This window comes from Vanellus vanellus (assembly GCF_965231255.1).
Source record: "Vanellus vanellus genome assembly, chromosome: 17".
NCBI classification, from domain to species: domain Eukaryota; kingdom Metazoa; phylum Chordata; class Aves; order Charadriiformes; family Charadriidae; genus Vanellus; species Vanellus vanellus.
The window spans coordinates 5,159,878-5,181,531 of record NC_138922.1 but is presented as its reverse complement, the minus strand read 5'-3'; the positions used below and the strand labels follow the sequence as shown (position 1 = coordinate 5,181,531).

Sequence of the window (21,654 nt, the reverse complement as noted above, 5' to 3'; positions counted from 1 at the left end):
GAACTTGCTATACTTTTTGTTTAACTTTTATGTCTTCTATAGAAAAAGCTGATGAACAGTGTAAGAAAAAATCTTGAACAAAGTGTATAAAGCAGTCATGCACCCTGTCCGGGGTTAACTGAATGTCTGGATTTAGGATGAAAGTCATCTTGTCAGAAGAGAAATGTCTGATTGAAGGAGAGGTCTTGTGTTTTACTTTCATAGGTTATGTTCTAAGGATTTAGAAGCGATGGCAGTTGAGGTGCAAGTAAAATCTAACCACTCATATAAGTGAGAAAAAAATCCTCTTTCTGCTATGCATGTCATTAGCAGTCAGATTAATTTAGCTTGAAGTGATAAAAGTTAAATCACAGGAAATGGAGTATTTTAGGTTTTATGTATTTATTCCTATTTCTTAATATAAACAGGCTGGTTTTTAAACCTTTCAGTTATGTCAAAGTTGGTATGAGAACTTCTGTTTTGATGAGGAAATGAAGAATATAGTTAATTTTCTTTGTTTAATTTCATAAAATATTTTATTCTTCCTTAACCCCCCCAATATCTATCTTCAGATCTGTGAGTTGCTTTTTTTTTTTTTTATCTTGAGTTGGAAGGGACACATAAAGATCATTGAGTTCAGCTCCAAGATACCATAGTTCAAACTGTTAATATTTTTGAACAAGGAAAAATAAGAATTCCAGAAGACATATTAAGACAGGTAAATTTTAAGAGAGATCATGATCTATTTTAAGTAACAAAAATAATGGATATGAAGACAATAACTGTATTGCTACTCTATTTAATAAACATTATAGATTCTGACCACTTTACTGTTGTAGTCGTACAACTTTAAAGCTTATAGAAATTCCTTTGTGTCTGTCTCTCTCTCAAAACAGATCTAAAGTTGTTTCAGTAAACCCGTGAAAACAATACCTAAGAAATTAGGAAGAAGAATGTATTTCTCATATTTGTGACTGGAGGCACAAATGAGCTGAGGGAAAGAGAAAACAGGAAAATGGCAACATGCAATTTTCCTTTTGTAAGGAAATAAACTTGTCTAGATTGCAGATTCAGAGAGGAGGGTCCATTAGTTTTGTTACAGTTTTCCTGTTTGGAATCTCTTGTAGTTCTGTCTCCTTTGGTGTTTTAGAGTATTCAGGTTTGGAGTTTTCTCTTCATTGTCTTACTTTGAAAGTTTCTTGGAGCTAGTGGATAGTTTGTGCTCCAGGGATTTTGCTGGAATATGTTCCAGAAAATGGGGTGCGTATTTTCTTTTATCATTCTTTTCCAGACTTGGGAAACTCGTTATATGCTTTTATTATGGCTCTCCATGATATGCTTGATTCCTTTTGATCTGGCCCGTTTTGATGGAAATATTATTTCTGAGGAAGGGCACGCTCGTATGCCAACAATGGATCGCATACTTCAAATAGCAAAAGTAAGTCTAATACATCTCGTAATATTTTCAAACCTGTGATATTTTTCTTAGGCTTAATCTTTCAATATGTAATAAATTACTGTCTTCTCAGAATATTATTTAAGCCCATATTTAAGACCATCTAATCTGTAAAGAATTTCTCCATAGTTTTGAAATCTTCAGTATGTGCTTTGCTGCTTTATTGTCAGATGAGATTGTTACTTGTTTTCCCTGAAGTAATAAACGATCTTATCTTGTGACTATCTGATACAAATGCATGCATTTGATTATGTTAACAGCTTTTAGCATTCGAAAATACTAGCTAGCTTTTTCTGAAAGCCATGTTTGATGATTTATATAGGAAATTAGCATTTGATCAGGATGAGTAATATTGGAAGCTATGACTGCGTGAATAACTTTTAGCAAAGAGAATAAAGTTTCACTAGATGTAAGCCAAACTGGCTAACTTGTCATCCCTTTAAGATAAAAATAAACAGCCCCCTCCCCACAAACACCTGAACAGTTTACGCTTTTAACACTTGCAACACTTAAGGGTCTTATCACTTGTAGGCAAGTAGTAGCACAAATATGACTGGAAATAAAGGTTTCAGTAAAGGTAAACTTGCTTTGAAAGACACAAGAAGGGAGACTTTGTTGTCTGAGATATGGTTTGTTAAATGGGAAATGTATTGTTTTACGATCTTAAGCTCAGTTTGTAATCATAATAATTATGTAATATATGTAATCATAATAATGTTTGTAACCATAAGTATATTCATGTACGTAGTTGTTATTAACCCTACATCTATGAATTCTTTTACAGTTAGTTTTCTTTTACCTTTAGTGTTACTTGGTTGTCAGTGATAAGGCTCGAGATGCAGCTGCTGTACTGGTTTCAAAGTAAGTCTCATTTGTGCTTCTTGGCAGAAAGGAAAAAAGCTAGCTCCCATTTCTCCTGCCATTTTTCAGTCTGACATGCTACTAATGACAGCGTTGGGAGGACTGGAAGTTGCCAGCTGTATGCGGGATGTTAAACTTGCTTGAATCAGATCCAGTAGTGTGTGTGTTATTGGAAATACTGTTTCCTTCTGCTTGCTAGAGCAACACCTATCCATCACAAGTGGTAGAGATCTTCACTGTTAACAGGATACTGTTCAAATTGCCTTCTAGAGACTGGTTGTGCTACAGGGTTAAGAGAAGGATGCAGTTACTTTGTGTTACTGCTAATTTTCGCAATGTGTTCCATGGTAAATAGAGAATTCGTATCTAGTACTACTGGCTTGATGTTTCCTAGTAGTACTTATGTAAAAGGAAACAGTAATGCTAGAATTTATTTTCTTGATATCCCTCTTGTCACTTTCTTCATTCTCTCATTCAGAAAACAATACTTCTGTCTTCTTAAGTTTATTGTTGTCAAATAATTCATCAAATGAAACAGGTGTAGGATAATGGAACTTCATAAATCCCATTGTTTTACATGGTTGATGTTCAGACACCAAACAATTTGTGACAGAGGGACAGTGACATTTTTTGCATCACTTCAGTAATATTGGTGCTAGGGTTCTTTATAAATTTGAAATAACGAACTTCTGTATCTCACCTTTCTTCTAGTGCATTAGTGGAGGTTGGTTTCATTTGTGATGCATATGAAAATAAATCACAAAGGCTGTGCTAGTACACACGTATCTTTTTTCCAGTATATATCACAGTACATATTCCAATATATTGTAGCAGAACGGGGCTTTAGTCAGTTCAGTTTGTCGTTTGGTTTTTCTTTTCTTTTTAAAGCAAGCAAAACCCAGAATCTTTACACTAGCATATACACTACCTCCACTAGGGGGCTCTGCCAACATAGTTTTGCCAGTGTAGCTGTTGGAGCAGAGGCTCTGTAGGGTGAACAAGATGAAATGATGATAGTCGATATGAGTAGCTAGCCTGAAAAATAAAATTTGTATTAACGTTTTTCTCTGGATTAAGAGGCACAAAATTTGTGGGATTAATTGTGTCAAAATAGTTGTTAAATATAACATTTAGTAGAACAGATCCTAACTGGCGTTTTGGGAAATAACTGTCCATGTACTTTATTCTGGACTTCAGTAACGGGACTCAATGCTTTAGAATTTTTTTTATGTTTTTTAGAAATTTTTAACATGTTTTTTTGTTTTAGAACTGATAGTGTCTTGCAGAAGATTCATGAAGGAGTTGAGACTAGAATCATAGTTCTCTGGTGACTAGTCCTGTACTTTTCTGTTTTACTCTGAAACGTTTCAGAGCAAAATTTAAGTGAACACATGCATCATTTGAATAGTCTTTAATAAATAATCTTGCCTATTGCATATTATTTCCATGTGACAGCATTTAGGTTTGTCTCCTTATTCTAATTAGTTTTTGCAGTCATTTTGGAAATGATAATTTGAAGTTGCTTGTCTAGGATTTTTATGTATCTGCATTGGTAATCCGTCTTGTCACGAGTTGACAGAAGCAGATGGTTTGAGGTGAAAGTGTAACATCAGAGTGAATTATTCTTGAGCGTTCATTTGTGCCTGAATGTTCCTTTTATCTTCCTCACTTCCTAAAAACACAGAAAAAAAACCAACCCCAAATCAACCAACTGTGATAGATTTTTGAAGGTACATCCAGTATTTGGAAGCCTTCTTTAGTCAGGATGACAGTAATTTAAAAAAAATCTTTCATCACATTATACTAATTGAATTTGCACTTTGTTTGCACCCCAGGGTATCTGTAAAAATAAAATACTGCTGGAAGCATATATATAGTAATGTGGTTGATTACGGCATTGCTTTCAGCAAAACTTTGTGTTTCTGCAGTGCTCAGCCCTTGATTTCAGGGGGGTTTCATAAGTGCCTTGCATCTTAATGCAGGATACTATGCAGGCATATTATTAGTAGTTGTCTTATGTTCTCTTCAGCTCCATTTTATTGGCTGAATTAATTTTTATTATAAGTATATATTCTTAACAAATAAGGCGATAGAATACATTAAGCTGGTTCTAGCACCAGCTGCATCAAGGTGTGTAAGGCTGTCATGGGAGCAAAATTACTATTTAGTGTACTTACAATTATTTAGTTTATTATGAAAACACAGTTTATAGCCTAATGATTAAAACACCTCACCAGGAATTAGAAGACCTGGGTCCAACGCCTTTAGGCCTTCGTGCACTTGAATTCACTGCTTTCATATCCCAAAACAGTTCTTTAATGAACAGGTGTAGTTATTCTGAGGTGAGATCACTGTTTCAATCTTCTTGAAGTTAGACTGTTAGGTAGGCAGGAATACAAAAGTCCTAGGATGGACAGAGAGATAAGATACAGGAGTCTAACTCTGTAACACACTGAGTAGGAAGCTCCTTGACGAGGAAGAGGAAGTCTTCTTGCTCTAAGTATAAAATTCATAAGAATTTCAAGTGAACTTTAGACGCATTGGGATCCAAGACTTCCTGTTTTCCAAAGTAATTTACTTTTCATAGGGCAAAGGAGCTGGAGTTTTTCATGAATTCTCTTTTCTCCCTGCTCAGTGACCTGGTTGTTGCAGTAGGAGGAGGAGATGAGGCTTATCCTTATCTTGCTTCTAGTCTGGAGGTTAGGGCACTCCTTTCAGAAATTAAGATTCAAACTCCTTTGGGCTGAGAAAGGGTCTAGGAACCAGTTCATCTGCTTTAGAGGTTACTTCTGTTACCTGCGCTATTGTGCAAAAGAAGGCTTTGTCCTTGCTGCTCTGTTATTAAACAAACCACCACCCCCAAACTAACCCTTCCCCCAAATCCTCATTGTTCTGTTGCTGAACACAATAGATACTGACTTTAAAGACAATTCAAGTGATCACGTCTGCTCACTGTTTCCTGTCTTCTCTGTATTTAGTATTCCCCGTTAGTTAGCTCTTGGAGCAGTTCCCCACTTAATTTGTAGGTGTATAAAGTAACCAGATACAGGCTCTGCATACATCCTACTTTAAATGCTAGGAATTGTCCTTTGTGGCCTTTCCCATGTACCTTGTTGTTTTCTTTGATTGCATTGAGAGCAAAGTTTCTTGATTTAGTCTGAATCTCTGTTGCAAAAAAGGACCTTAATTTTTGGGTGCTGAGAATACTAAATTAGATAACTGAAGCAGATGTCCTAACTTTAGCTTGGCTGTCACTGATGATGACTGAGTATAAGTTTATGAAAGTAGTTTAACCATGATGAACCTCTTTTACCCTCTCTAAGATAGGTAAAACTGCATCTCTTGACCTATCCAGTGTGTTAGATAACAGATGTTTGCCCTTTTCAAATATCCGAAAAACCAAACATAGCACTGATGATTACTCTTTATGGTCCTGACTGATAACAGTGCAATATGGGTGGATTGTTGATCTGCACCAATTTTCAGATTTGCAGAATAGCTGTTCTTGATGAGAATGGTGAGAATCCTTGTCTTTGTTTCAAGTTTTCACAAATTCTCTTGGAAATAATTTTTGTGGGAAAGTTTGGGAAAAACACTTTTTTTTTTTTTTTTTTTAAACTTTGGAAAGTTTGTTGCTTTACAGTTAAGATGAGAAATCTCTAGAATCCAAGTTTACAGGTTGGCTTGAAGTAAAGTGAAATTCTGGGTCAGAGCCTAACCATACGATGGTTTGGAATGTTCCCACCCTCAGCAATTTAGGAAAATATCCATTGGAGAATTGTTTTTAAGAACTGCAACCAGTTTGGATATCAGGAAAAATTATTTTTCTTTGACAGTCATAAAGTTAGTAACTGTAGTGTTTTGTTTTGTTTTGTTTTGTTTTCTGTGACAGATTTATTGTCCGCCCTGATGTCAGGCAAAAAAGGATGGCAGACTTCTTGGACTGGACACTTTCAATGTTATCTAAATCCTCCTTCCAGACCATGGAGGGGACTGTTGTTATGAATGGCATGCTCCAGGCCCTGGTAAATACTGTTTTGCCTTTAAAAGATAGATGATTGCATTTATGATCATACAATACTGCTATGGTAGACCTTTAATAGCAAATGCACAGAGAGGATCCTGTTTATTAAAAAAGAAATAGATAATATACAGCTAGAATTTCCTCCACAACAGTTTTGAAGATGTAACTTCCCATGTATGTATATTTTAAGTATTCTTGCCATCACCAAATGAAAGTGAAGTTGCCAGTGTAAATACTGATAAATAACTCTCAAAAATGCTTTTAAACATGTGATTGTATATAAGTAGTCATTTCATAATTCAGCTTGAGTTGGGTTGGTGTGGTTTGTTATTTTTTTCTTTGAAGAAAACCTTTGAAATAAATTCAGTAATTGGAACTTTACAAAATGAAGCGGTTGGGCTTCTGATACAGTAGTGGTCTCTCCTAGACTTTTCAATACTGGTAACCAAAATGCAAGTGATTCTTGAAAACTGTAGCCATTATTCTTCAGCTAAAATACTGTTCTTAATAGTTTTAGTAAGATACACTAAACTTGTTAGACAGTGTCCTTGAACAGTCTGAAAGAATGCACTAATTCCTTTGGTTTTGCTTGCTAATCTGAATAAGTTTTTTGTTTAATGCTTCTTGCCTTGTGAAGTTTGCAGTTTTATGAAGTTATAAACAATAGTTTGTGACTCAAAGAGCTGAATTTTTAGTTGGGTTTTAAAATTTATATACTATGCATGGGGAAAACTGCAATACCTGAACCACTGCTGTATGATAACACTCCTCTTGTACATTTTAAGAGTATCTTGTTATAAAAGCTTTCTTGTAGTTTTACACCCTTAATAGCGTTGGCGTCCATTTTGGAATACTTAAATAACAGTTCTGGTATCTGTTGGAGTTTTGATGTCTGAATGTATTTGGGTGGAATGGGGGAATTTGTGTGGGTGGAGTTGCTCCTTCTTGGTTTTGTTGTTGACCAAAGTCAAGGCAGCACAAGCAAAGTCAGGTGACAAACTCTTGTACAGCCTTTTGCACAGGTTTAAGGATTTGCTGGTGTTTGTATGAGTTTCTATAATTTGCATAAATTTGCAGCTCTTTGAATAATTGCTATGAGGTCTTATATCCAGTATGTTACTAAACATCAAAGCGAAGTTCTGGAACAAGTGTGTGGTGTGTGTTGGTTTTTTTTTTTTTTTTTTCCTCTAGCAGCTCTTCCAAATCAGAAGATACAAGAAATGATCTATATTTAGAATAACTTGGGACCTGCTGCTTAAGCAGGAGGAAGCATTATTTGTATGCATTGCAGTATGTTTCAAAAGACAGAATGATGTTTCATCATTTTATTGTCAGATCTGGAAAGGGAGACTGACTGCCATTCTAGGTGCATGATGAGACCTGTAGGATGTATAATACATTAGTGTTTTGTCATAATTCCTTTGAGTTTGGCTTTGGCTCTATCCACCTGTTCATTAGTGCATGCTAAGCGAAACAGGTGAATACTCAACAAGTAGAATCGAAACTAGAATGTGATACAATATACCCGGAAGCAGAAGCCTGCCTTCTTGCATTTATATGATTTTTCCCTCTTCTGTGGGGTAGGTGAAAGTATTTATCAGGCCAGTTTTATTTGTGTCCTACAGCTCTTGACTCCTGTTCCAGTTGGTAGGTATGGGCAGACTGAATTTTTAAAGCCTTTTCTTGCATTCAGTCTCCAAATTTTAATCTTGGTTACTACAATGTAAGCATGAATTATATCATTAGAGAATAAAGGTTTTCAGAATGATATGCATGCAGGTATGCGTGTACACTGGCATGCTTAAGTGGACTAGGAAATATTTATTTCAGGAGTTTAATATTAAAAATTTTGTAACACACTTGTGACAACAACATGTTGTTATACCAAAAATATGAGCTGAAAATAGTAGTGGTGTTTAAACTAAGTAAATCTTTTCTCTTAAACATACAAGATTCTACCAGTTGTACAGAAACATAATAAGTAATTGCTGAGTGTGTAAAGCAGAACACAACCTCATGAGGGACAGCTAAAACTTGTGTCAACAAGCTTCAAAATTCTTTGCCCTTGGATTCCTCCAGCAATTTGGTACTTTAAGCGCCAAAACTGGGCATTTCTCTCTGAACAAGCAGGAGAAAAAATACCATTTTTCAGTTTCCCGTCAGTGCAGCAAGGCAGGTTTCGGGAATGCAACCCACCAGGGTAGAAATAAAAAGTCTTTATTCATCAGATCAGTTTAGGACTGCCCCTAACAGGGTGGATTTCAGTTGGATTGTGGTATTATGCTGCTTATGGTCTGCATTTAGGAAATAGCTTGTAGTGATTTGGCATGGCAAAACTGTTTTAAAAAGACATGAAACTCTTGCATTTCAATGAACTGAAACTGCAAGTTAGGTACGCAATGAGTAGTTCAACGTTGCTGCACTTTGATCTGCCTCTTTGTGGCCTTAAGTCTTGGTGATTAGGTATGCTACTGTTTAATCTAACTCAGCATTATGTGTAGAACAAGTACTACTGTTTCATGATTCTTGTTGAAACATGCAGCCTGCATTACACATTTTAATTCCACTGATGCTTTTTTCTTTTTTTTGTTACACCTGTCGTCAGTAATATATCATTTCACAACAGGTGTGCGCTAGCAGGAATCTTCGCTCGCAGTATTTGAGATTCAGTTTTAAAAACTGCCCTCTTTCCTTGAAACTAACATTGCAGTATTGAATTAAATTCACATTTGTGCATGGATACTTTGTGTATCTGAAGGGTCATAAATGTTGTATTAATAAGAAATTGCTATTTTTTTTTATATAACATTTGTTTACTTGAAGGAAACTTCTAACCTGTTTTAAGAATCTGCATTTTAAATTCTCTTGGTCTGGAGGTTTGCTTTTAAACCTGCCATTATATCAAACAGCTTTTTTAGTTATTGCTGCAGGGTGTAGCACTCCCAGTTCTTGCGTGACAGAGATGTCATCATGTTGAGGTAGCCTTGGGCATTGAAACTTATTAAACCTTATTTGTTTTATAAGTGATTCAGTATACAAGTGTGAGTAATAATTAAAAAAAATAAAACGCCCTACACAGTGATCTGATGAAACTCGAGAGTCTTAAGAACAGGGCATTTCCCTGAGCTGTCTCTAATGCAAAAGTTATTTAGCAATAGCTACATGCTTATGTAAATTTTGCTCCAGGGAAGAAAGAACTCTCTAACTCTATTCTTTCAGACCCAGAGGCACAAAAATAGAGTATTTCCAAATAGAATGTTTCCCAAGTCTCTATATTTTTGGCATTCTCAAAGAATTAGCAATGCTAGGATTGTCTATTGGCGTTATTTTTTTTAAAAGGTGTTGTTGCTTAGTGGTTTGGTGATAAGAGTGTACAAAAAGCAGTGTTGATATAAGGAGAAGAAAAAAATTCTTAAGTCTGCAGATACCAAGGGTAATGACCTCTTTCTGGTAATACTGTATCTCCTCTCTTTTTCAGTGGCACAAAATTTCTTGAGCTTTTTCCATCTCACCAGAAGTACTGTGGATAGGTAAAGGTTCAGAAGTTCTGTTATCATAAGACTTACTTTTTCCTGTTAGAATATAGTGCTGTCTCAAGCTGCTAATTTTTTTTTTTTTTCTTGCAAGTGTTTCAGATCTGTGGGTTTGGGTAGTCTTGTTACAATGGAAAGGAACTATCCTGTTAGCTGTCCATGTGTTAGTCTAAACTGTTCAGGTTTTCAACTGATAAATAACTAAGATCTTACAAAAAACTGAACTCCTCTTGCCACCTATTTAGCTGGGGTCTGTATTGATGTTTGTCAGCTTAATTACCATGTTGATGATGACTTTATCTATACCCTGACAAATACAGACCTATAGGAGGAGTACTATTTGTGTTGAAGGCATAGTAAGAACAAGGGCTTTAATGAATCTATTTTACCATTAGCTGCACATATATTTTGTTAAATATTCTCTGCTTTCAAGTGAACTTACTATTCTGACAGCATGTCCTCCCTCACCTTGTTTACCTCCCCGCATCTGGCCTGGAGGCAGGGATGGCTGATAGCTTTCCCTGGACCTGGGTGTTGTGTGACTACTAGGGGGTGCTCCAGAGTAATGAAAGATATCATTTTCTTCTCTTCCCATAGAGGCTGAAATTATCCTCTCAGTCTTTGACTTGGTTGGTTACAACCAGAGGGTAGATTCAGACTTGTGTCTCCTGCTCAGCAGGAAGATATACTTGCTACCAAACAGTCAGGCCACCCTTAATGGTGATTTGTATAGCTTGGGGAACATGTCCTGGAGATGATCCTGATTGATATAGCTCATGAAGGTCGGGCCTAAAGTGGGTTATGCAGACAATTGGAAGGTGTGGTGTGTTTCTTCTGTGATTACTAAGAAACTAGGTTTTGTTTTCCTTGCACCATGCTATTTCTAAAGCAAAACCAGACTTGACAGTCGTCATTGCTTGCACACCACTGATTTTCTCTAATTTGTAGGTGGCTTAATTATTTATAAGAGAGGGAGTCACATACTTTTCAACAGTTCAACAGGTTGGGTAGGTTGATGTATGCTGTATGTCCTCATTAAATTGAAGAGACCATGGCGTAACTTAGATTGCCTGGATACTCCAATAGACAGGCTTCTTTCAGTATTGTTAGTTGCTGACACTAAAATGTCTATGCAGGTGGCAAACCAAGCTTATTAATTATTTTGTTTGTATCAGATTTTTTGAAATGGTGTGCCTTGGATATTTTTCTTCCTTCGAGGCAGGAAGTTTAAGCTGAATACCGTAATGCTGATTCGTCCTTTTTTCTATACTTTTTTTTTTAATGTTTTCTAGTCATGCATCACGTACTTTTCTACATTTCTTTTTAGTGTAGCCCCTGTAAGCTCTGGGTTTGCAGGATTTTTCTGAGGCAGTAACTTTGATTTACGTGCACGACTGTTTGTAGCACATGCCGGAATTAAATACATAGCCCTCCCTCCTGTCCCTGCCAAAAGCCAACATTGGCTAAAGGGCTCTTTTATTTTCCCCGGAAAATATATCTAGTAAGCTCAGAAGTTTGGGAAATTTGAACTTGTGAATGCTTTTGCATGCTTTGACTCATAAAGAAGTAATGAAAACTTCTTTTCTTGACACTGGATTTCCTGCTGTGTTGAATATCTGAAGAGAAGTTCTCAACAGTTTGGTTATTACCTATTTACATGTATAAAAATTGTTTTGTTGGTAAAAATGGCTATTAAAATTTTCTCTGATACAGAGAAATACCTGATGTATCACTTACTGAAACACCCACAATCTGGTAGAATGTTACATCTGACCTGCAATGTACATTAGTGGGTGCACACAGAACTTTTTTCCCTTTCAGACATTTGGCATTTTCAGCTGTGTTTATTCCAAAGTCAGTAGGTAACATATTCTATTGAACAAAACCCATGTAACTATTAAATCCCTTTTTTTTTTTTTTTTTTTTAACTTTAGTTATTAATTTAAACACAGTAGCTATGGTGTTCTTTGGTTAATTTTTACTTCTCTTAAAAACTTGCATTGATAAAATAAAATCCCTTAATCCATATCTCAATTGATTTACAGCAGTTGCTATGATGATTTTAACAACTGAAAGTATATTATAAATTCTTGCAGTATTTTATTTGAGAATAGATGTACTGTCTTGAAAATTAGTTATGAAAATAGTTTGTTGTTTAAGTATGTAGTGGAACTGTTGTAGGGAAACAATGTATGTTTCACTTTTTTGTTCAGAAAATAATAGAAATGGTTGTGAAATAGAATCTGTCAAGTTCACTGTTCTGAATTGACTCAGGCATTTGAGGCGGTTTTCTTACTTTTTTTTTTAGAAAAGCAGAAAAAAATTTTGTATAGCAGAAAAAAAATTTGTATACCATATTTGAAGAGTTTTCTTATTTCTTGCTTGTGTGTTTGTTCATTTTTTCCCACATCTCACTTAGAGGTGATACCTTCTAGTTATGTTTTTCCTGAGGAGTCAGAACTGAATTCAAAGCTGGCCTTGAGGATGTGAAAACTCACGGAGAAACTTGTAGAAAGGTGCCAGAATTTAGGAACTATGTAAGACTGAAAGTGTATAGATTTTTTGAGGACAGTATGCTGAGAAGTGTGAGGGTAGACATCCAAATGCATTTGTCCTGGAGCATTCCCAAGGCTATATTAAAAAGCTGTTTCTTTACATTATCTCTACTTCAGGAATTATACTGTGTTTTGTTTGAATATGCTTGAATATAATCCTAATAATTTGGAGGCAGCCTGTGTGTACCTTAAAAAACAGTATTTACTCTTAACTGGGCTTTTATAAGGAAAGGAGAAGTAATTGTGAAGATAAGCTGCTGCAGAAATGCTGCTGTATCTCCTAGCATTCACTACAAACTTGCTAACCTTGTGAAGAAACCATCTGATAGGTTTTTAAAGCAGAAGAAATGAGCTTTTGCATGTTTCAGCAAAGAGGTAGAAAAATTTTAGAGGCTTTCTAGATTTGTTAATTATACCAAAGATTTGCAGATTTTTGTCATCTTTTCTGTACGCTTTTTAATACAAGCAGAGTTTTGTTGTGTGTTAGTGGGAAATATTTTTTTGTTTTGATACTGATATGGTATATTGATAAAAGCTATGCTATATTTATACCATTCGTGTTGGCAGTTATTTCTGTTAACAGTTCTTCTGGGCCTGAAGTAGTTCTGTAGCATTTCTGCTTTGTAAATATAGGTTTTAAAGGATGCCTTACAATGGCCTAGTTACTCGTGAAAACAGAAAATCTTAAATAATTCAACATATCTTATCAATTTCCCCTTCATAGCTTGTAGTAGAGCTGATCAGAAGGGCTAATTTAGGATCTTGAAATGCAATTTAGTAACAAAACAAAATAGAATGGGTATATAGCCTAAAGGTGTTTTTATTGCCTTTGTTGCTCTTAACCACACCTGCAGTATGGGAGGCATGTGTGTATTTGGAATGTGTGAGAAAGTACATATTTTTAAGGTAAGTCTGTTCTTGTTTAACTCCTAGGCATATTTACTGAGGAAGATTTTTCTTCTGGTTTATGACAGAGCAAGGAAAAATAAGTGACTGAACACAGTAGTTTTGATGCATACTAAATGAACTGAGGAAACTTTAAAGGCGTAACATGTTTTTGTCGGGTGTTAATAGTCCATTTGTCTCACTGTAGTGCTGGGGCTTAATCTTACTTGGGTATTTAATTGTATATAAAATTATTTTGGAAGCTTTTTGCTCTTTGCTGCTTTAAATCCCTCGGCACAGGAATTAAAGGTTGCCTGTTGGAGGTATATTTGTAGCAGACTTGCAGTCAGATTTCTGTAGCTAGTTTTTTTTGTTTAACACGTAATTCTCAAAAGCTGTTGGAGAAACGAGGTAAGATACTCAGCACTTTAGCCTGTACTGTGTCCTGGCTGTCAGAGAGTGGTTGCTACTAATAACTAAACTCACTTACATGTGTCCACCTTCCCTGCTTCTTAGCTGTGACCAAGGTGTTGATGTGTATGTACTGCATGCTGGGTTGTCTAAATCATAAGCAAGGCTTGTTCAATTTGGAGACATTCAGTGTCAGGAAGTCCCAGACAGGATACAGGGTGCCCCTAGTTCTTCTGCCTTTATTCATGTTTCACTTTTTAGAGGTTCAAAGCGACATGACCTGTTTGAGATAATAGGTGCTGTGGTTCCACCTGTATTGAGCTTGTGTGACCAAGCTGTGGTTCCACCTGTATTGAGCTTGGATGGTTCAGAGAGCTGAGCTGGCTGAACACTAGTGGCTCTTTTTTTTTCTTTTTTCTTTTTTTCACTCTCTCGACTGTTTTTTGGCCAACTCAGCCTCCTGAGTTGGCTGCCTGAGTGATCGTATGGGAGGGGATGGATACTGGGCTACAGTATGCTTGACTTGCATTGGCTTACGAAGAAGTAAAGCTGCATCCTGAGATTCCATTTATGCTATTAAAATTACTAAACGCTATAGATTATTGCAAGAACATTAGAAAGAATTTTAGAACTACATCCCTGATACATTGTGCTTTAGATTCTCTATATTCTCATGTCTATTTTCCCTATTTTAATTGTAGGCACAGTTATTTAAACATGGCAAAAGAGAAGATTGTTTACCATACGGTAAGTTTGTAATAGCCTGATTTTTGTTTTTAAAGCCATTCCAATAAAAAAAAGTAAGAAAGATTAAACTGATAACAAGTGGTGCTGTGAAGAGTGAAATCAACAGGGAAGTTATAAAGCATGCAAAATGAGGGGAAAAAAAGAAGAGATGACAAATTGAGGGAGAAGCAGACGCAACTGGGGAATGTTATGTTGGAACAGCTCATCAAAGAATTTGGCAGGCAATCACATTGGCCATTGCTATAAAACAGGAGCTGAACACAGAACATATAAACTATAAGATGTGGAAAATAGTTTTAAAAATTCACTAGAACATAAGCTAGTTGTATACATATTACATTATTTTAACATAAGCACAGGATTTCAGAAGACCCAAATTCAAAGAACTTGCTGTGTACGAGACGCAGCTGGAATCGTGTAGTGATACTGTTCAAATGAGAAAAAAATTCTAGTGAAAAGAGATTATAATGGATGCAATTAGGGATAGACAGGTACCCGAAAGAAGAGTGCAGAAGTTTCTGAACAGTGTAGCTGCATGTTGGAATTACATTAATCTCATGGTGGATCCTGGAATATGGTCAGAACTGACTGCAAAATGCTAGTTTGGTTTTTACTGATTTTGTGGAGCTTATCAAAGCACCAGAAATGTGGTTTGTGCTATTAATAGGAATCAAGCAATGATGTAAACTCACTTTAGTACGCTTATCATTTCACTTAATAGAATTATTTTTACTTCCAAGAAGAAAATTAGTGTATCTAGTGCTGGAAACAGTTTTGTTATCCCAGTTACTAAGTCTGAGATGCAGACTCTTCTTTACAGAATGCCTGAGATATGAGTAAAGGTGGAGATAAGATAGTGAAGACAAACAGAATGGAATGACAGATGTGCTGTACAACTGGTCAGGAACAAACAGAAAATATTGCAGAATGTCATTGCACAGAAATACCTAACAGCACAGCAGAAGCTTGAAGACTGCCACATAAACAGTCTAGATAAAATATGCTATAATACAAAATTATGTAATTTAAAAGATGCAGCTGTACAACAAAATAGTCACAGTTGTTACAAATAGAAGATATTTGGCTCACAACATTAACCCTGCTGGTAAAATTAGATGTTTTGGCCTATGGCATATAGAAAGAATATTAAGCAGCTATGAGTCTGGTAATAAGAGAAAAATCAGGGGCATACCAGTGAATAAAATTACCATAGAAAAGAGAGAATGCTCACAACTAAGAACCAAATATTCAGACAGAAACTATTGGGGATAAGAAAATGCAAGAGACAAAAAAAATTTAGTTATTACAGGTTATTTATAACAGATCAGAGGATCAAATAGGAAAAAAATAGACAAATGTCAAAGGAAGATACTGTTTGAAATCTTTTGCAGCATAAAACTTGATTTAAAAATAAGCACTAGTCCTGAAACTGTTTGCATGGGTCTCTAGATATTTTACTGATTCAAGAGTTGACAGGACTTGGAAGAGGCATATATTTATATATTCTTAATTTTTTTCTATCTTTGAGTATTGATGTTTCTGCAGTCTCTTCCTCCTAAACCATTAGTCTCTTTAGCTTTTACAACTGCAAAAAAATCGAGGTTTCCGGAAGGTATCGAAGTAATAGTCATGACTGGCTTTACCTTTTTGTCTGTGTGTATTATTTTATGAATATTTTAGTATGTAAGGGTAAATCATAAGCCATTTTAAAAACTGAGATTTTTAAGTCACATCCTACAATTTCTCAGACTTTGGAACAATTGTTATCTTTGATCGCTTAGTGTTTTGAAAACCCTGATATGAGACTGGAGTAGGAGGTTGCAGAGTATTTCCCCTGTATGATTGCATATTTGCAGTGCTTTAGCAAGAATGATAGGTCCTTTAGAGCCCAAGTTGTGAGTCTCCTATTAACTAATGATCTGCCTTCAAAATGATGATTAATTGTTTCAGGTTGAAAATGCAAAAGGGCTGTTTTATTTGTAACAGGAATGTGTTCCTTGTGAAAATTTTGATTCCTGCAACTTTTATGCGCATTAATCCAAGATTCTCCTCTTGTCTGGTTTTTTACTTTGCTGGACAAATAACTTTGTTACCTTTGATGTGCCCAAATGAAAGGTTTTGTTACTAATTGTTTACACATACACAGTATTTCTCATGTCTGAATGTTTATGGACATTCATAGTCATAAAAATTTCTGTGCCAGAGGAGTTAAGTTGGTGCTGCCTAAAAATAATAAATGAGGAAAGGGAACGCTTTCTTAGTATGCAGAAACTGTCTGCAGAGTAAATGAATTAGATTTTCTGACTCCTGGTTCTGTTAGACGACTGAAAATTCTTAGATCCCAAAAGATATATGAACATGTTACTTCCAGTGAGAATTAGAGGCATAAATACTCTCAGAATCTAATTTCATTATAATTTTCATAGTCAAAAGTAATCCTGAAAGCAATCCTTCCTGTTTGGTAGGTGAAGGATATTACCACTATTTGACCAGTGTCAAAGCTACTACAAAGTAGGTAATAAGATATTTGCATTTCAGTAATACATTAAAACTCTATATCTTCTAAGGAACTTTTGAAACTTTACAAAATTTTCTTACCGGGATTTTTTAAAAAACAGTTTTTCTAGTGTGTTTATTTTCTTTTACAGCTGCTACTGTACTTGAATGTCTTGATAACTGCAAGCTGTCAGAAAGTAATCAGATGGTTCTTCGCAAGCTAGGGATGAAACTTGTTCAACGACTTGGAATGACATTTGTGAAACCGAAGGTAGCAAAGTGGAGGTTAGTTTAATACTGAAACAGTTTAAAAAAAAAATCCAAAATAACTAAAAAAAAAAAAACCCCAAACCTAAATCCATACATTTGACTACTGGCCCTCTGCCCTCCTAACCTTCCCTTCCCTAAAAGAGAAGGAAATCCCCTTGTTATTTGGGAATGAACACATTCTTCGTTTGCACTATTTGGAAAAAGATTTCTCCACTGTATTTACTTTCCTGTAATTTTTTTCAATTTTGGTATAGTAAACTAGTGCTGTGACAAGCCAAACGTTTTGACTTTTCATGTTGCACATTACACAAGCAGAAGCCTGTTCTGGTATAATGCATAACTTGGTAAAGATGGGAAGACAGTGACCTTTGTTACTGAACTTGATTTAGTACAATTTTGTAAGAGTGAACATAACTTTTTCCATTACATAGTTCTACCCTGATTCGATAGAAAGTTCACAGGGGAAAAGTGGTTTGCAATCCCACTTTCGTTTTGCATATTAGTCAGGTTTTGGTGTCTGGTTTTACTTATTGCCAGAGGGCAAACTCTTTTCTAGATTTCTCGCACTGATATTTTAAAATTGCAGGCTCCCTTGGTGACTATTTTTATTGTATTTCTTTTACCAACTTTTGAGAACGTCCTTAGGCATAGAAAATTCTTTTTAGGTGGAGAGTGTACCTTGCCCAATGGCAAAAGTCAGTTTAGCATGTGAAATATCTTTTGTAAGAATGTATCTACACCACAGGCTAAATATCTGAGTACAGCTTGGGCAGAAAGTACTGAGCTAGCTTCAACATTTTAAAAAAAAAAATTAATAAGTTGATTTTATTAATTTTTTTAAGGTTTTGGAGAGGTTTTTAGGGCATGGGAATTTTACCTCTATTGTCAGCAGTGGAAAGGAGGCTATACTGAAACAGGAAAGGGAGAGGTAATGAAAAGGAACCATTTAAATAGTCTAGCTCTTCTCACCATGGAAAAGAGACAACTGGGTCAGGAGGAAGGAGAATGGGATACTTTTCCCTTTCCTTTAAAGCAACCACTAAATAACTGGGGAGCTGTGCACTGGGAGGTGTAGTAACTTGACAAGCAGGCTTTATGACAGTATGTACCTGTTTCAGTTGGAACTTAAATCAGAAAAAAAATTAAATTGAAAACTGTGTCTGTTTCTTGTGCAGATACCAGCGTGGCTGTCGATCTCTGGCTGCCAATCTGCAAGCTCCGGGTTCAGTTGTGCAGAACCAGATGATAACAGTTGCTGCTAATGAAGCTGATGATGAAGCCGAATATGACATTCCAGGAGAGATTGAAAATGTTGTAGGTGTGTTAAAACTGGACAAATTATTGTAACGCTTGCAAATGAAATGTATATGGGAAAACAACCTGCTTAGTGCTGAGAAAGTCATGTGGGTGTCTGTGCTAATGTGAACAATTGGAAAGACTATAAAATTTCGATCTCTGCAACTGATGAAAATATAGTATATTTTTGACAAAAATATACTATATTTTTGTCATGATTTGCATTTTAGCTTCTCAAGCAGAAACTTAATACTGTAGCATTTGTTGTAGGATTGGGGGATGGAGTTACTGAAATACATTTTACCAACTTTATCCAGTAATATGAAAAAGATATCTTGAACCTTTCACAGATGGAGGATGAAATAAAATTCATAATGGAAAAACAAAACAAAAAATTGTGTTACATGAAAGCTAAAGAGTTATGGTTGAAATTTTTAAGCCGCGGTAATATCAAAGGAACAGCATTTTTTCATTAGTATGTAGTCATACAGCAGGTCCTCTGCTAGCTTGCTGGTGGATATGCTGTAAATAAATAGGCAAAAATTGCATCAGAAGAATTTTATAACTGAATAATCTAATGAACCATTGAAAAAAGCACCATGACCTCCATTTTGAATCTTTCACAGTACTTAAAATTTCAAACCAAATTTTCTCTTTTAGAAAATGATTTTGACATCTTGTTTCTTTGATTTCAAGTTGTACTTGTATAACAAATAGAAGAAATCTGGATGCAAATATTTTTATTTATACTAGTTAAGAGGGAAAATGAATTTTGAACGTTTTGAAGAAAACTTTCTGTTGTGAAATGAGAATAATCTGTTTTGTTTAAATAAAATTATCTGCAGAGCAATTGTTGGTTGGACTGAAAGACAAAGACACTATTGTCAGGTGGTCTGCAGCAAAAGGGTAGGTTTCTTATGGTTACTCTAAACTAATAAACTAACATAAAGAACATAGAAGTACAGTCTAATGTAATCCATAATTGATAATTTGTGTGTATTGTCAATATTCACAGTTATTTCAGATGGCTTTAGCACAACTCATGGTAAAAAGCCATGTTTGTGTCTTTCTGGGTGCATATGAAATTGGGCTAGTCTTCAGGAAAATTGCAGATAGGTTTGGAAATAAACATTCTGGATAAGGCTTGACTTGAAGGGTGTAAAGTAGCATTTCTTCGAAATATGTTTTTCTCTTCCACTTTAAAAATTTATTTCTATGTTAAGTTCACTACTGTGTAGCTTTTGCTTCAAGTTTGAGATTGTTGTTTTAGGGTAGTGCATTGTCATCTTGAAGTCAGTCATTTTATTGTAAATTTCCAGTAACTAAATTTTTTATTGAACTTATTCATCAAATGCAGTACTAGTGAATCACTGTATGATTATTTTTTTTTTCTTTTAACTTCTGTAGAATTGGTAGAATAACTGGAAGACTTCCAAAAGAATTAGCAGATGACGTGATCGGGTCTCTGTTGGACTGTTTTAGGTAAAAATCTTATTTCACATTTTATGTGCATCTGAAACATGTCCGCTTCTGAATCAGGAGGACAACAGTTAGGAAGACAGGTCTAAAAATCTGTAAATTTTGTTACCCTTCTCCCAGATTTCAAAATCTTCTAAGGCATGGTTGTGCTAAGCGTGTTCAATAAAGAGATTATTCCTAATCCTTCATCTTGACCCCATTCTAAAGTAAAGTGGAAGGACTGAAGTTGAACTTGGAAAAATAAAAATAAAAAAAGCTTATTAACTTGCTGCTTTAAAAATTTCTGGTGCTCCTGCCTTGAGTGTTGTTCAGAAACATAGAAGAACTGGAAATGATATTCAAAAGGGTTCTGAGGATCACCAGAGATAAGAAGCAATCTCTATGTGAGGGGAGGCTAAGACATCTAGGAAGAGTGAGGAATAAATGGGTTTTAATAGAGGTTTATGAAATCATGAATGGCATGGGAATCCCACTAGATTTTATATTATTAGAAGCAAACTAAAATAGCAGGTGGCAGGTTTGGAATAAAGAAAAGGTGGTGGTTATTCACACAGCACATAGTTAAACTGTAAAAACAGAATATACACCTGAACAGAAATGGTTTTTCTTTCCTGCAAACTCGTCCACGATCTGCCAGAGTTTGGAAGTGTTTTGGAGAGTGGTGCAATATGCTTGTTCTTACACTATACCAAGAAACGTACGGTCGGGCATGTCAGAGAGGCTTTTGGGCTAGCTGAAACTTTGGTTTGATCACATACAGCTGCTAGGATGTTCTTTTGATGCGCTTTAATGTTGGCTATCTTGTTTCTCCATCCATGTAGAGCGTGTAAAGGACTAAATTAGTAAAAAAGTATCATATGCCTTTTTTTTATACCGGGTTGCTTATCAGGTCTGCATTGAGTACTTGAGCTTTAAGATCTAAACTAGTGTTTCAGACTAAGCTAATAACAAAAAGAATAATTTCTTTATTAGCAAAAAATATTGGTAATGTTCAGATTACCACTCAGATGTATTCAGTTTTAGAAAATTTTCTCATATTGATTGATTGTGAGTACAAATTAAAAATACCAGCTCAAAGGATAACACATTAAAAAAGAAGATATAAAGTCTTAAAAACTTGCAAGGAAAGTATCTACTTGGCCCATCCTTCCACTGCACTACTGTGATTAATTTAAGAGGTGCTGCTGATCTCAATTATCCCTGGAGCTTCAAAGACCTGTACTCGCTGTGTTTTCTTTCCTTGTTTTTCAAGTCATAGGGATGAGTAATCCAACTAGTAATTGAGTGACCTGCTTTCTTCAGAAGCACTTGGGAACAAATGTAGGCAAGGACAAAGGGAATCTCTTTTCTATTCTTTGCATGAAATATCTAGTGATCAAAATAAAAATAAGTCAGTTGCTCATCAGAGGCACTTTAAGTTATATCTCTTGGGATAAGAAGAAAAGATTTCTTATATAAAATAGATTAAAATACAAAAGACAGGGAAGAAATAAGTGATCATTTTTCAGTATGGTGAGAGTATCAGCACTGTGTCTTGGGTCTGTATGAGCCCTGTGCTGTTCAAGATACTCAAAAAGGATCCTAGAAAAAAGGTCAACAGTGGAGTGAGGAAATCAATTGATGATTTCAAGTTAGATAATGTAGTGAAAACTAAAGGCCACA

At 35.4% G+C, this 21,654-nt stretch overlaps 1 protein-coding gene across 1 annotated transcript in view; it reads left to right on the top strand.

Annotated features, from left to right (window-relative positions):
* Window positions 1–21,654, top strand: part of TBCD (tubulin folding cofactor D) — a 134,236-nt gene that overhangs the window by 6,042 nt on the left and 106,540 nt on the right. Inside the window, exons 6-13 of the mRNA XM_082492341.1 lie at window positions 1,271–1,417; window positions 2,241–2,296; window positions 6,189–6,321; window positions 14,406–14,451; window positions 17,100–17,232; window positions 18,393–18,535; window positions 19,359–19,419; window positions 19,921–19,995. Of these exons, the coding sequence (XP_082348467.1) occupies window positions 1,271–1,417; window positions 2,241–2,296; window positions 6,189–6,321; window positions 14,406–14,451; window positions 17,100–17,232; window positions 18,393–18,535; window positions 19,359–19,419; window positions 19,921–19,995 (794 nt within the window). The remainder of the gene's footprint in view (window positions 1–1,270; window positions 1,418–2,240; window positions 2,297–6,188; window positions 6,322–14,405; window positions 14,452–17,099; window positions 17,233–18,392; window positions 18,536–19,358; window positions 19,420–19,920; window positions 19,996–21,654) is intronic.